Below are 14,776 nucleotides of genomic sequence, written 5' to 3' on the forward strand. Positions count from 1 at the left end.
AAGACCCTGCTAGCTTTGTTTACCGCAGCTTGGCACTGCAAGCTACCTTTCAGTTTGTGGTCTACAATGACCCCCAAATCTTTTTCTATTTCTGACTTCCCTAGCGGCAAGTGGCCAAACCAACGATCTATATAGAGGCACCACTATAGACTTGTCCCTGCAATACATCCCCTTCTTAATACACGACAAGACCCTGCTAGCTTTGTTTACCGCAGCTTGGCACTGCAAGCTACCTTTCAGTTTGTGGTCTACAATGACCCCCAAATCTTTTTCTATTTCTGACTTCCCTAGCGGCATACCCATGATTGTATAGCCTATTTGTTTATTTTTATGTCCAAAGTGCATTACTTTGCATTTATCGACATTAAACCTCATCTGCCATATAATTGCCCACTCCCCTAACATATGTACATCAAGCTTAGTTTTTACACGAAGCTGATCTCTTTTAAATGTTCATCTAAAAAGACAGAAATATATATTTATCTAAACAGCACTATTCGTTAAAGGGATTCCGCTCTCTTGCTATTAAATACATGTTTACTACTCTGGATGGCTGTCAGCCATTTGAGTTCACTGTGGCTAAGCCCAAGCATGACATAAGCAAATGATCATTTAAACAATGCTATGCTTGGTGGAGCTCTTCTTTAAACTGGTCACACCTATTGCAATCTGATTGTACAATCTCAACCAGTACAAAGGCCTACCTAAACAATGGATTCAGTTTAATCCAGTCTGGTGGGCCCTTATACTACATCATTACTGATAAATGGAAAAGAGATTGTACAATCAGACTGTGCCCCGCGTGGGCAGCTAAACACTGGTTGGTTCACTGGCCTGAAAAAAACCACCATAACAAGTTAATCATCTACTTTGTGTTAAGAAATAGACATGGTATCAGATGTTACAATAACAGCTACTGATGACTTTGTGGACTGATCCCGCTGCTCTGTGATTTTATACATTTTTCTTGGAAAGATGAAGGTATAAAACCCATATGGCCTCACTGCTGTGAACATAGAAGGTGAAGAAACACAGCTTTGTGCTTTTGTGAACATAGAAATCACTTGAAACAATAAAGCTCCTTATAAGACATAACATATCTACTTTGTACAAAGCATAAAACATGTTTCCAGTGCACAACTGCAGACATTAACCTGTTTCCTGACTCGCTCCAACTTGATCTTTTGATCCTCCGTCTCTTTGTTAAGCTGTGTGATGCTGGGAAGCATTTCATTCACCTTCTCCTGGCACGATGATTCCTCTTTCATCATGCTATCAAAAGTGTTTTTCATAATCTGGAATAAAGTAACGTTGCCTTTAGAGATCATATAGACAGTGTTTTCATAGTTTTCAAAGCGTGGTTTGTCTTTTAGCATTGAGAAGACATTTCATCAGTGACATCTGTACAGTTGGATAACATCCTCTAATGAAAAATGCTCAAAGATCATAATTTTGAAGTTTAATAAATTCCGTTTTCTCTGGCTCTATGGGGTGATAACTACCTGAAAAACATGACTGCCCTACATTATCTGGGAAGTGTGAACTGCTCCGAAGACAGGAAAGACTAAGGGCCTGTTCACATGATTTTCGGGTGCGGATCTGCAGACGCGGTGCTATGTGTTTGGCCGCGTTTTTGATGCATTCTAGTAAAAAAAAAACATTTTTTTTTTTTGGCTGGAGTGGGGCTGTCAGCATCTTAGCTGCAGTGCAGTGCGTTTTGCGTTTCCAGACCGTACAAAATGTGACATGCAGTAATTTTTCTGTCGTAACCTGAACGGACTGCGCACGCGAGAACTGTAGCCCATAAAACACATAGGGATACATTAGAATGAATTTTTAGTGCAGGAGCGTACGGATCAGGTCAGCACAGAAAACGGACGTCGTGTGAACAGGCCCTTAAGCCCAAACCGTACACCAAATGTTTAATTGGCTAGTAGCATGAGAATAACCCCCTGGTGACAGCTGTCTCATTTGCAGCATGTTAAAATCAATACAAAAAAAGTTCATTACATGCTAAGCCAAGGAATACGCACACACACGTACCTCGGTTTACGAACGCTTCTGTTCGCGAACAGGAAGTTTGGCAAAATGTTGCCTCCGTTCACAAACTCCGCTTTGGGTGACTAACACAACCGCAGCCATTTTCGCTGCTATGACACATGGTCATGGCTTCCTGTAGTCAAGATTGCGGTCTGATCACAGTTTGATTCGGTTCGCGACCAGAATCGCGGAACGAATTAAGTTCATGAACCGAGGCACCACTGTATATATACACACGTATATACACTGAGTGGCCAGATTATTATGACCACCCGATCAGTACTTCGTTGGGCCGCCTCGTGACTCCACGAGATGTCTTCGTTGGGCCGCCTCGTGACTCCACGAGATATTGAAAGGTGATGCGAGGAATCTGACACTGCACTGTTGCACTTCGGTTGTCTTGTACCAGTCTTGCCACTCTCCGTTCTGCCCTAACATTGGCTAGTCGCTGACGGCCACAATTCGCACGTTCAGACCCAGACTTTCGGCTGACAGTCCAGTCTTTAAACACTTTAACAACAGCTGCTCTTGAACATTTAACGAATTCTGCTGTTTTACTGATACTCGCTCCATGGCTTGAGCGCCAACAATCATCCCACGTTCAAAGGCTGTTGAATCGCGTTGTTTACCCATATCTTCAGAAAAAAATCACTTCTACTGTCGTGGTAAACAACCCGCTTCCCTATTTATAATGGTCTGGCCCTCTAGCAACTTCAGCGCCAAATTATAGTTAATTATAGCTAATGTGCCTACAAACGTCAGGTGGTCATAATAATCTGGCCACTCAGTGTATATGCACAATGGAGGCCGTTCGTTAAAGTGGACCTTTACCCCCTTTTACTAAAATCACACCAGCATGCAGCTCTGCATGCTTATATCAAATCATCTTACATTCTTTAGGTAATGTAAGATAATTTTACATTCTTTAGGTAATGTAAGATGATTTTACATTCTTTAGGTAATGTAAGATGATTTTACATTCTTTAGGTAATGTAAGATGATTTTGACTTACAATTACTGTTTTCCCACTTCCTGTTTGAGTGAAGCACTGGTGATGTAGCCCTGGCCTCGCAGATGCATCCTGAGAAGGTTACATCACCAGTCCCTTCCTGGGGAAGTTTCATCTCTGAACTGGTATGCAGTTTTTATTCTTTGGAAAGAGGTATGCAAAGAATAAAAAGCCGGCAATGATCTAGAAGTATCTATTTGTAGATTGCCAGTAAACATTTCTTAAGGTGCCTTTGTTGTCATATGGAGGGTGAAGCTCCTCTTTAAACCTTCATTGCATATGTCCTACCAACCTAAGTGTGCCCCCAACCTAAGTGTGGTTGGTCTCTCACACATGAACCTGCCGAAGTCTTGTGTGAAAGCAGAAGCCGTTGACAGCAGCTCCTGCTTAAGTGATCGCTGTTAGGCCCCGTTAACACGTGGGGGGTTTCGCTGCGTGGATTTTTCCACGCCGAAGCGCATGCAAATAAAATCCCATACATTCCTATGGGGGCAGTTCATGCAAATGTACGCAGAATCACGCGTACAAATACGCCTGTTGCTTTAACCACTTGCCGTCCGCCCGTTGTAAAAAACGGCTAGCGGCGCGCACGGCCAGAAAAGACCCGACCAATGCAAACACCCGTTACCGGGTGTTTCACGTATAGACGATCGGCGGCTCCATAGCCCGCCGATCGTCTATATGTGCTCGTTACCCTGAGCTTCTTTTGTCGCATTGATCAGCTCATTTTGCTACATAGACTTCAATGGAAACGGGTTGATCAGTGCGTTTTTGCACGATTCCGCACATTTTTTATGCGCGTTTCAGCAGCTGAGCTTGCTTCTCATTGGACAACTGAAAACGAGCTTCAAAAACGCACTGACATATGAACAGAAAACGCCCGTACTACGCGCATAAAAAATGGGGCCTAACAGTAGCCTTTTTTTTTTTCTTTTAACTGCAGTGATCATTGAAATGATGTAACTTTATTGTTACATTTCATAGTTGCAGCCTGTTACTGCAGGTCAAAGGTTTGTTTTGTGATTTCCTTACCTACCTTATCTAGTTAACCTCCAATTAGCCCAAATGAACTCTTCGCTTCATCTACTCTCATTTTACCTGTTTGCAGCTTCTGTTTGTTTTGTGTTTAATTTTTGTGTTTAAAAAGAAAATACACATTTTTACAAATAATTGTTTGTTGCAAAAACCAGGAATAATTTGCAGAATAAAGCTCTGTTTACACTTTTGCATTTTAGAGCACATTAGCAACAGTCAGGTCCGCTGTGGTGCTTTTTAGCATGGGCAGTAACATGCATTGTAATAAGGCAGACCATTCATTTGAAGGAGCTGCATAACACACCACATTAGGCCTAAAATCATACCTGCAGCAGTTTTTGTATGGCACTGCAGTATGCTGCACTGCATGTGAATGTGCCCTTATTGTTGCAAAGGTCTAAAAAAAAAAAAAATCTGTGCTTGCTTAATCTCTGGTGCCATTTTCAGTAAAACGCATCTTCCATAGAGATGAATGTGCGACATGAGAAATGCGGAGGTGTGACGTAGTCTTAGATTTGTACTTGGTATCTACAGTAACTCTGGCCTAAAGAGTAATTCCACTTTTCCAGGTGAATTTGGGAAATGGATTTACCCCCACCAATCTGCCCCTTAACAAATTTCAAATTTCACCCGCAAATGGCCAGCACTCATTGGTCAGTGTGGTCATGGGGGTCCCCATAATTGAAAGAACTAAAATCTAAAGAATGAAGGTGTTCGGTCAGGTGCAGTAAGAATGGGAAGGAAAACGCTAGATGATGCTGTTCTCTTCATAGGCATGGGTCTTTGTGCAAGACTGAAGGGAAAGCTGGAGTTCAGTTTTAAGTAACATTTGCATGTCTTGTTCTTTCTCCAGCCTGTGACTGGACAGTAAGAGAAGAAGGAACAGAGTGGTAAGCTCTGCTCTCACCCCATATCAGTATACTCCTTGTTATCATATGAGCACTGCACCCCAAATGATTGCTCCTTGTGCTGTTTTTTTCTCTCCTAGCCTGGGCTCTGCTGTGCAGGGGCTGCACGTACAGGGACAACAATGCCAAGTCAAACTCAGGAACATAAACTGCTTGCAATTAAAAAAAGATTGTATTAATGAACATAAAGCGACATTAATTTGAATCTGCCTGGAGTTCACCTTTAAGAGCAATTGGAACAATGAAAGAACTGCCATTGTATATACTGGACTGTGCATGTATCTAAAGAAGCCCCATAATGTGTACCAATATATGAAATGTATGTTTTGAGTTTTCCTTACTTAGTGTTATTTAATAAAAGATACTTTACACCTCATGCTGATGGACATTTTTACGGCTTCTTTTGATTACTTTATTCTTGCTGCCACCACTGCTGTGCTCATATGATTCCTTACCTGCATGTCCTCCTGCAGCTCTTTGATTTGCCTCCGCTTGTATCTATATTTTTCCTCAGTAGCTTTCTTCTGTTCTTCTAGCTGAATTTTTTCTTCATACTCCTCACCTGAGAGCAAGGAAATGCACTGAAGAGTTATGATTTTGCAGCTAATATTTTCTGGTAGTCAGTATTTGTTGTAACAAAGCAAACAATGTGCTGTTACTTATAATGGTGTGTGCAGAAGAGATCCACTCATAGTCACAACCCCACCCCATCCCATCCTCAGACCATGGTCTGACTCATATAGAAAGCCAGAAAACATGGCGTACCCTTCTCAAGTGTCAGATGAACAATTAAAGCAATGAGATAGTGGTAATCCACAGAAAACACTGCTCAAATTCCAAAAACAACTTGTACTGTGAGTGCATCCCAGGTGCAGGCAAACAAGAGCGCTGCCGCCTATAGCAACCAAATTCAGAAATAGCCACACTCCAAGGATCTTCACCAAAGTTAAAAAGCATTATTTATGGAGCAAATGCATACTGTTAGTTCCTCCCCACAGGTGCTCAACTGCTAACGCGTTTTCACCATTCCGGCTTACTCATAGAGATATATGAATAAGCAGGATTGGTGAAATGCATCAGTGTGGAGTACCCGTGGGGAAGAACAAACTATGTATTTGCTCCATAAATAAAGATTTTTATCTTTGATGAAGACCCTTGGAGTGCGACTATTTCTGAAATCGGTAGTGGTGTTGTCACCTCCATATTCTATGGTATGAAAGGCAGCAACTAAGAAAACAATGTTGATTCTTCACCACTGTTGATCCTCTCCTCTATAAGTAAGTAAAGGTACCTATATTAGGGAACTGTGGCATGGCCAGCTCTGGCTTGGTCGTAATGTCTATGGGAACTTTCATATGCTAGCAGACACTAAGCTACATAATCATGCAGAGACGGAATAAGACAAGTAAAGAAGCAACTTTGCCCCCCCCCCACCCCCCCCAACCTTCCATTAGGATTGCAATAGATACAGAGAAGCCACCCCATTTGCATTGCCTATAACTACAAGTACATGCTCCCCTATAAAGTAACAGGCAGGTTTACAGGTTTCACCAACTGCACTATCCCCTTGGCTTACTGCAGGAGCATAACGGTTGTAGCTGGACCCCCCTGGACATCCATTTAGCCCTAAGCTCCTGACTAGTTTGCATTGTGGATGATTCAGCTCTGCTTTCAGAAGAAAGCATGCATATCCCTGCAATCTAAGAAGACCATTGGGCATCCAACCATAAACACATGTCAGACTGCTACCAAATTTCTAAGGCTGTGAGTTGCATGCTTTCAGCACATGAAATCCTGCACGGGTTTTCTTAAACACCTCTTGCAAATTTGTTATAAATAGTCTGTTCTTTTTATTCTGAATTCCTGTTAATGGCAGAGGTACAATGACAAGATGGCCACACACACATAATGCTTCAGAGTTGACCTGTCAGATCAAGAAAATTTACCAAGTGTTCCGTAGTATGAGGGCCCGTCTAAACAATCCATTAAAATGATATCCATTCCGGTAGACCGTCACCCTACACTGCTGGTGCTAAATGTACTGGATTTGGCAGATTCAGTATGTGGATACATTATCACCAATCTACAAGCAGACTTACTTGATTCAGTAACTTTATTAAACGATTTCCTGTAGGAGTTGTTACAGCCATTAATGACCTGCAGCGTGTTTTCTAGGGCATGGATTTCCTTTTCAGCCTTGCGGATTTTGGCATCCAGCTCATCACCAACACGCTGAAGTTCCTCCTTTTCTTGTGCAGCCTTAAAGAACCATTATGCAAAGCGTGATCAGTTTTGTCTACAGGCTGGTATATTATAGTTTTGCAGCCGCTCTCAATAATTTTTAACAAAGTTCAAAATAAGGCATAAATAGAGCACAAATACAAGTGATTGGCAAGGCTTTCTAAAGTATAGTTTTCTGGAAGCAGCTGGAAAAAGCAAAAGGAAGAGTCCACACAAAGCTAAGTGACTAAAAACATTTTGAACCTGTTGGAAACTGGAGGTTTTGTTTTGCATTTGACCCTGTGATTTGAACCTATAAGAGAAGACTGTATGTGATCGCACTCTAAGAACAACAGTTGTTGAAAAAAACAATTGGATAAAGAAATACTACATGATCACAAAGCATCTGAGACCCAGAGAGAAAGCAGATGGAGCCTGAAGAAACGCATTCTGATGTCAAGTGGCAAGATCTTTCCCCTATTATTACATTATACTATTATACAGGATTTATATAAAGCCAACAGTTACAATACAATTCAAGACAAGATGAGAGCTTGTGAGAGCTTTCAATCTAAACATGCACTGTTCTTTTGTTGATGGACAAATCCCCCAAACAAATTGTTTTCTATGTATTTTTCTATGCTGTCAGAATATACAAACTGTGTTTGTAGCTGATTGACTGCAAAGCACCATTCATTAGAAGATTTTCCGACTGGCTCTTTCAATCAACTGATTGCGGCATGCTAAGTGAACTCAAGCGTGGTACTGTGATAGGTTGTCACCTGTGCAAACATTTCCTTGCTACTTAATATTCCACGGTCAACTGTTAGTGGTATTATAACAAAGTGGAAGCAACTGGGAACAACAGCAACTCAGCCACGAAGTGGTAGGCCACGTAAAATGACAGAGCGGGGTCAGCCCATGCTGAAGAGCAAAGTGCGCAGACGTCGCCAACTCTCTGCAGAGTCAATAGCTACAGACCTCCAAACTTCGTGTGGCCTTCAGATTGACACAACAACAGTATGTGGTGAGTTTCATGGAATGGGTTTCCATGGCTAAGCAGCTGCATCCAAGCCTTACTTCACCAAGTGCAATGCCAAGCATCGGATGCAGTGGTGTAAAGCACGCCGCCACTGGACTCTAGAGAAGTGGAGACGTGTTCTCTGGAGTGACGAATCACGCTTCTCTGTTTGGCAATCTGATGGACATGTCTGGGTTAGGCGGTTGCCAGAAGAACGGTACTTGCCTGACTGCATTGTGCCAAGTGTAAAGTTTGGTGAAGGGGGGATTATGGTGTGGGGTTATTTTTCAGGGGTTGGGCTTGGCCCCTTAGTTCCAGTGAAGGGAACTCTTAAGGCATCAGCATACCAAGACATTTTGGACAAGTTCATGCTCCCAACTTTGTGGGAACAGTTTGGGGATGGCCCCTTTCTGTTCCAACATGACTGCGCATCAGTGCACAAAGCAAGGTCCATATAGACATGGATGAGCGAGTTCAGGGTGGAGGAACTTGACTGGCCTGCACAGAGTCCTGACCTCAACCCGATAGAACACCTTTGGGATGAATTATAGTGGAGACTGTGAGCCAGGCCTTCTCGTCCAAAATCAGTACCTGACCTCACAAATGCATTTCTGGAAGAATGGTCAAACATTCCCATAGACACACTCCTAAACCTTGTGGACACCTTCCCAGAAGAGTTGAAGCTGTTACAGCTACAAAGGGTGGGCAAACTCAAAATTGAACCCTACGGACTGAGACTGGGATGCCATTACAGTTCATGTGCGTGTAAAGGCAGGCGTCCCAATACTTTTGGCAATATAGTGTATATCTATCATATGTCTGGGATTTCAGTTTATTTTGGGAGTTATAGATATAGTGAAATACAATTTTAGTTTGTAACAATTTTAGAACGTGGTATGTTTGCCTTCTATCTTTAATAGCCACCCCTGTGCTATATTTTCTTGTAAATTCTTTTATTAAAAATATTTTTTTCAAACTTTTTTCCTTTTTTTAATAAAAAAAACAAAAACTTTTTATGTATTTTTTTTAAACTAGGGGGCACTAAGGGGTTATTTTTTTTTACTGACAAGGGCTTTGATACTTAGTATCTCTGAGTAGAATACAGTATTCTCCTCAGAGATACTTTGTATCACTTTTGTAACACAGCCAGCTAGCTGTTTACAAAACACAGTAAACTGCCGCCATCTCTGTGACTGTCATGGCTCTACGATCACAGCAATCAGCTCTCGCTCTGATCACGGGACTGTGGCCACCTAACCCTTCACGGATCAGCGTTTATTGTACCAAATGGCGGGATTATCCTGTCACCGGTCGTTAACGAACTGAACGATCGTGACGGGATAATACGGTCATCAGTCGGGAAGGGGTTATCAGGGCCTAAGAGATAAGTGCACTATGTTTTGTAGTGCACTTATCCTTTAACTGGCATTTGCAAAAGCCAAACAGTCCAACAGGGTTCAGAATCTTTACAATTTCAGGTAATTATATTGTGTGCAGAAAATGAAAATATTACATGTGAACTCCAAAGCTTCAACACTCTTGTGCAGAGTTTCTCAGCCTTTTCACCCCAGTGGCTATGTCTCACAATGGACATGAAAGAGAACGCTGCTAGATCACAACGTCCATTGTATAATATACTTTAGTTGGGGGTATTATCTCTCACCCACTGCTTGTAGTCAGGAGGGAGCCTTGTTCTCACACCTCAAAGAAAATAGCTCTGTAGGATCCAATAAGAATCATGGCTAGCAACAGATTGAAACAACCAGAGCTGGGTGTTCCGCCATGCTTCTTCTTATCATTGTATGGAAAGTGAAGATCTACTGTATATCATGACACACATTATTGTTATGCTGGGCTGGAAATTGGAGATTCATTTATTGTCCTAGTATCAGGGATGAGGGGTAGTGCTTTCACCTCTAAAGAATTTCATAGGTTTTAAGAGTCTTGTTATTTTCTAGTTGAAAAACAAGATTTACATATACAGTATGTGCTTTTCTTATAAATCTTACCTTAATTATGTAATAAGCCTGCGACTTCTCCTCTTCTCCCTCTGGGGGCATCATTGCAACAGTAATTATTTCAAACCTTTTTTTCATCTTATCAACTTTTGCAAGTCTGTCCTGGAGCTCGAAGCTAGACAAATCAAAGTTTACAGTTAAAATCTCTTCAGCTTTTAGATATTAACTTTTCAAAAAGTAATTTAAAATCCCCACTTAGTAACTGAACCCAAATACAGAGATCCGCCTTCAAGTCCACAACACAGTTGGCGGTATACTGAGCCTAGGGTGACGGGAGGACGCTAGTTTGTGTCCTCCCGTTACCCTAAGGAGAACTATGGGGAAAAGACTTAACCCCATAGCTCTCCTTTAAGGGCCCAGCAGGCCCAACCCACTACAGGCTGCCTGAAGGAAACTATAGGAGGGCGTGGAGACAAGACTAGTCACCCTGCACAAGGAGGGAGAGCAGCCTTGACCGGTCTTTATTACAGGAAGCTCCCACACAGAGGCAAGGTTTCACAATGTATTACTGCACAGATCTGGAAGAAATACACAAAGCTCACCAAGAATACACTTGACTCTAGTTTTAGGCAATATTTGCTTATCCCAGAGTTCCGCTACTGGAATGCTTTTGTGTAATTCTTAGGTCTTTGGGGGCAATATTCTTGTGATAATTGAAAGTGCTTGTAACTGCATACAGAGAATGTGTGGCTGTTCACACTGATACTCACTAATAAGCCTAGTCAGAAGGAATATTGCAGATTATCCTATGATCATCCTACGATGAAACCAAAATGAGCAGATGTCTAATTGGCCATCATTCTTAGTAAGATATTTCATCAAGTGAGATATCTACCTTATATTTTGCCGCTCCTGGTCTACAAGTCTGATCTGAGATTTCAGCATTTCTTTGTGCACAGCGATTTCTTGTGTCCGCTCCTTCATTGCAGTCTGTAATTGTAACTTGCGTTTCGCCAGCGAGAAAACATCATCTGCTTTACTGTACAACATGTCCTTTAACCGCTTGATTTCCAGTTTCAGAATATTGTCTTCAACCATTAAATCCTAAAATAAAATACATTATATATATATATATTTATATATATATATATAAATATATATATATACACACACACAATCATAAATTATAAATAGAAACAAGGGGTTTAAACATTGACACGCTATAAAAATTATATGAAGCCCAACTCCAAACTCTCTCTCTCGTTACCATCCCTACCCCTCCCCCCAACCTATTCTGCCAGGGTTTTCCATTTTCTTACCTGGTGAAGCAAATTACTTCCAATACTCACCTGAGCCCCTCATCTAGGTACCTGACTGACACTGTTTCCATCAGTGGTGGGCCGCTAATGCAGCACTGCACAGTAACCCGTGCTGGCCGATCCTCTTGACTCCCCCCGGGCTGACATCAGTAGTGTTCTGGATCCTGAGAGGACCCCTCTTGTGGATAGCCAATGGTAATTGCCCACACCATGCAGGCAGTGATGTGGGCACCTTACAGAAGGACCCCAGCAAGAAGTAGAGAGGAGAAAGACCCGGTGCTGGATGACCCAGTGCTGATGTCACCATACCTTAAGATAAGTGAAAAGGGGGTCTTGGAAACTTTTTTGTTTTTTTTTTTCCCAGCCCATTGATGAATTTGTTATATTATTGGGGATTTGGGCTTTAAGTTCAGTTGATCACTTTCGCATGTACATTATAAAGGACAAAGACTATAGTTCACCTTTTGCTCTATTGTTTCCCCATTTATCTCCAACCGTACATAGGTTTTAGATATGACTAAGAGGCACTAGATATGTGGGTGTGGTAACAGAACTTTTCTGAACAATAATAATACAGTTGGTAATTACCTGTTTTGATGTTCGGAGCTTCTTCAATGTTTTATCAGACATGGTGTTGAACAGCTTAAGTTCCTCCATTTTACTAATCAGACCTCCTTTCTCTTGGCCTGTTTTTTCAAGCTCCCTTTTAATGTACCGTACATCACCCTATTAACAAAACAATATATAGTCAGACAAGAAAGAAACATAAACATTACACAGTAATACACTACAAAAGAACAGACTTCAGAATGTGGTCAGTCTTCACACATGATACTTGTACGCTCAGGACACGTGTACGGCAGTGCACTACAGAGTGCTCTATTAACTTGTGTAAGTAGTGATAAGTGAACCAATCTTTGCATTTTGGACCAATCTTTGGCATTTTTGCATGCTGGACATAGCTGTGCAGATCTTGTCCAATCTGCATATAATCATATGATAACCGAGTCATAATTGGCAAGCTTCCTAAATTAAGTGATGCCCAAAGATCAAACAAAAGATCTGGGTACATATATTCAAGAGAATCATACTTTAGTAAGTCAGCATTTCTCCTGGCTCAATTATCACTACTTCGCTCCTTGTGGTGTGAATGAAGTAATCAGAGCATATTTATCAGGGAGGAACATTAAAGGAGAACTATGGGGTTAAGGCTTTTCCCCATAGTTCTCCTTAGGGTAACGGGAGGACACAAACTAGCGTTCTCCCGTCACCCTAGGCTCAGTATACCGCGAGCTGTAGCTTGCGGTATACTGAGACGCTGCAGTATACCGCGAGCTGCTGCTCGCGGAATACTGAGTCGCCGCAGCTGAAGCGGATCCCGACAATTATGTCTGGATCCGCCCAGCTGCGTGACTGACAGCTGGCTCTGCCTATCTAGAGGCAGAGCCAGCTGTACCCGCCCCCTCCCCCGTCTGTTCCGCCAGTCAGCGCTGGCAGATCGGAGCGGGGAATCCAGCCCCTCCCCTGTCACGGCAGAGAGCCGTGACAGGATCGAGAGGTGAGCGAACCCGGTATGTGTTCGCTCACCTCCCGATCTACTGAGCCGACCTGTGACAGTCTCATTATCACAGGTCGGCTAGAACTATGAGGTGAGTGAAAAGCACTCACCTCATAATTCTTCGTTAACTATCGGGATGGTTTTTCCAACCTGAACCAACAACTGTTCTCCCTGACATGGTTGGCTGGCTTGAATGTCACTCAAAGATATAAGATCACTGATTAAGTAACTGTCATCTCATGCCTACAGGTACCCTAAAACCAGTTACAGCAGTGCAGAAAAGAAACTGCCATAAAATTGAGGTGTGAAACTTTCACTGAATTCAAATCATTTTAAAAACTGATTGACACTGGTTCATGGGGTACAACTGACCACAACATGAAATACAATGATAGGACAGTACTGCAGTACAGAATTATCCAAAAGACGGGAATTTTAGTAGCTACCCCACTATACTTTGGTAAAAGTGTACAGTGACACTTGTTCTCAGCTTAGGGGTACGTCAAGATCACCCAAAGGTTTGATTACATAAATATTCAGTTTTTTTGCGTATGTCCATTAGAACAAAAACTATCACTGTCTCTAACATTTGAACAGATAAACGGTGTTACCTGAAGCTTTTTGTGCTGGGTGTTTAAGATATTAAGAGAAGCTTTACGTTCATCTAATGTTTTTGTAAGTTCAGATACTTTTGTCTCCAAGGCATGTTTCTCATCTGTGTTGACTTCACCTTTTAAGCGTGATAGCCTGCGCTCTAGCTGCTGTATCTGGAAATCCTGTACAAAATAAAGAGTTAGGTGCAATATGTGTGACAATTCACTGGAAACAGACATGACTCCTTCTTTTTTATTTGTAAATGCAAAAGCTTGTCAGTACACACCCAATAACATGATTTAAAGTACATCTAAAGGCTCCTGTATCAGAGTATAATCAAGAACTGAATCCAGTTAATAATGTGATGCAGAAGCCTTACACTGTAAACAAACACATTTCCTTACCTTACTTACCTTCCCCTGAATGAGCAAGATACTCAATTATTTTTGTCTCTTACACTCCGCCCCTAGACACTGCAGCTCACAGCAGGAGGGTTTCAGCACTAATTTTGTACTACATGTTCACTATTTTTGGCAAAGCATTGGTTACTATATCTCATTGAACAAGGCTCAAAACTAGTTCTGATCTGTAGTGATGCTGCATGTAATATTTAACAGCATGGTTTTCTCCTGCTAGATATGATAAGCCTGTCTCTTGTCTGGGTTTAAAGCAGAAGTAAAGCTATTTACAAAAAAAAGAGCTTTTAGCCACACTGTGCGAGTATGCAGAGCATATTAGCACATTATGGCAGACTTACCTGCCAAACCGATCCCCTCCAGCGAAGCACTTCTCCCTCACCGTCGCTTCCATCTTCTCCCTAGTCTTTTTCTGGGTGTTGAGTGTTTGGCTGCTTGATTGGCTGTACCCCTATGACGTAAGTCCTGCACATGCGCATGGGAGTTACTTCATCTTGGCATGCAGGGCCTGTGCGCTGTGCTGCGCATGAGTATCTCAGAAGAAAAAAAAAATGCTGAATGGTAGAACAAAGCATTTATGGCAAAAGAGATTTACACAGTCTCTTCTGCCATAAACAAGCCTGCTGTCAAGAAATCTGTCATCAGATTTCTTTTAACTCTTACTTCCACTTTAATATAGGGTGAAAAAGCATTATAAA

General features: G+C 41.9%; 1 protein-coding gene across 1 annotated transcript in view; it reads right to left on the reverse strand.

Annotated features, from left to right (window-relative positions):
- Positions 1 to 1,154: 1,154 nt before the first annotated feature.
- CCDC39 (coiled-coil domain containing 39) overlaps positions 1,155 to 14,776 on the reverse strand; it is a gene marked incomplete at its 3' end in the record, with an annotated part of 30,236 nt that continues 16,614 nt past the window's right edge. The window contains exons 11-17 of the mRNA XM_018572945.1: positions 13,680 to 13,844; positions 12,099 to 12,236; positions 11,087 to 11,295; positions 10,243 to 10,366; positions 7,092 to 7,251; positions 5,448 to 5,554; positions 1,155 to 1,295 (exon numbers count right to left, since the gene is read on the reverse strand). Coding sequence (XP_018428447.1) covers positions 1,155 to 1,295; positions 5,448 to 5,554; positions 7,092 to 7,251; positions 10,243 to 10,366; positions 11,087 to 11,295; positions 12,099 to 12,236; positions 13,680 to 13,844 — 1,044 coding nt within the window. The remainder of the gene's footprint in view (positions 1,296 to 5,447; positions 5,555 to 7,091; positions 7,252 to 10,242; positions 10,367 to 11,086; positions 11,296 to 12,098; positions 12,237 to 13,679; positions 13,845 to 14,776) is intronic.

Source organism: Nanorana parkeri, unplaced genomic scaffold (genome assembly GCF_000935625.1).
Source record: "Nanorana parkeri isolate BGI_ZX_2015 unplaced genomic scaffold, ASM93562v1 scaffold2182, whole genome shotgun sequence".
In the NCBI taxonomy this organism is placed as follows: Eukaryota; Metazoa; Chordata; class Amphibia; order Anura; family Dicroglossidae; genus Nanorana; species Nanorana parkeri.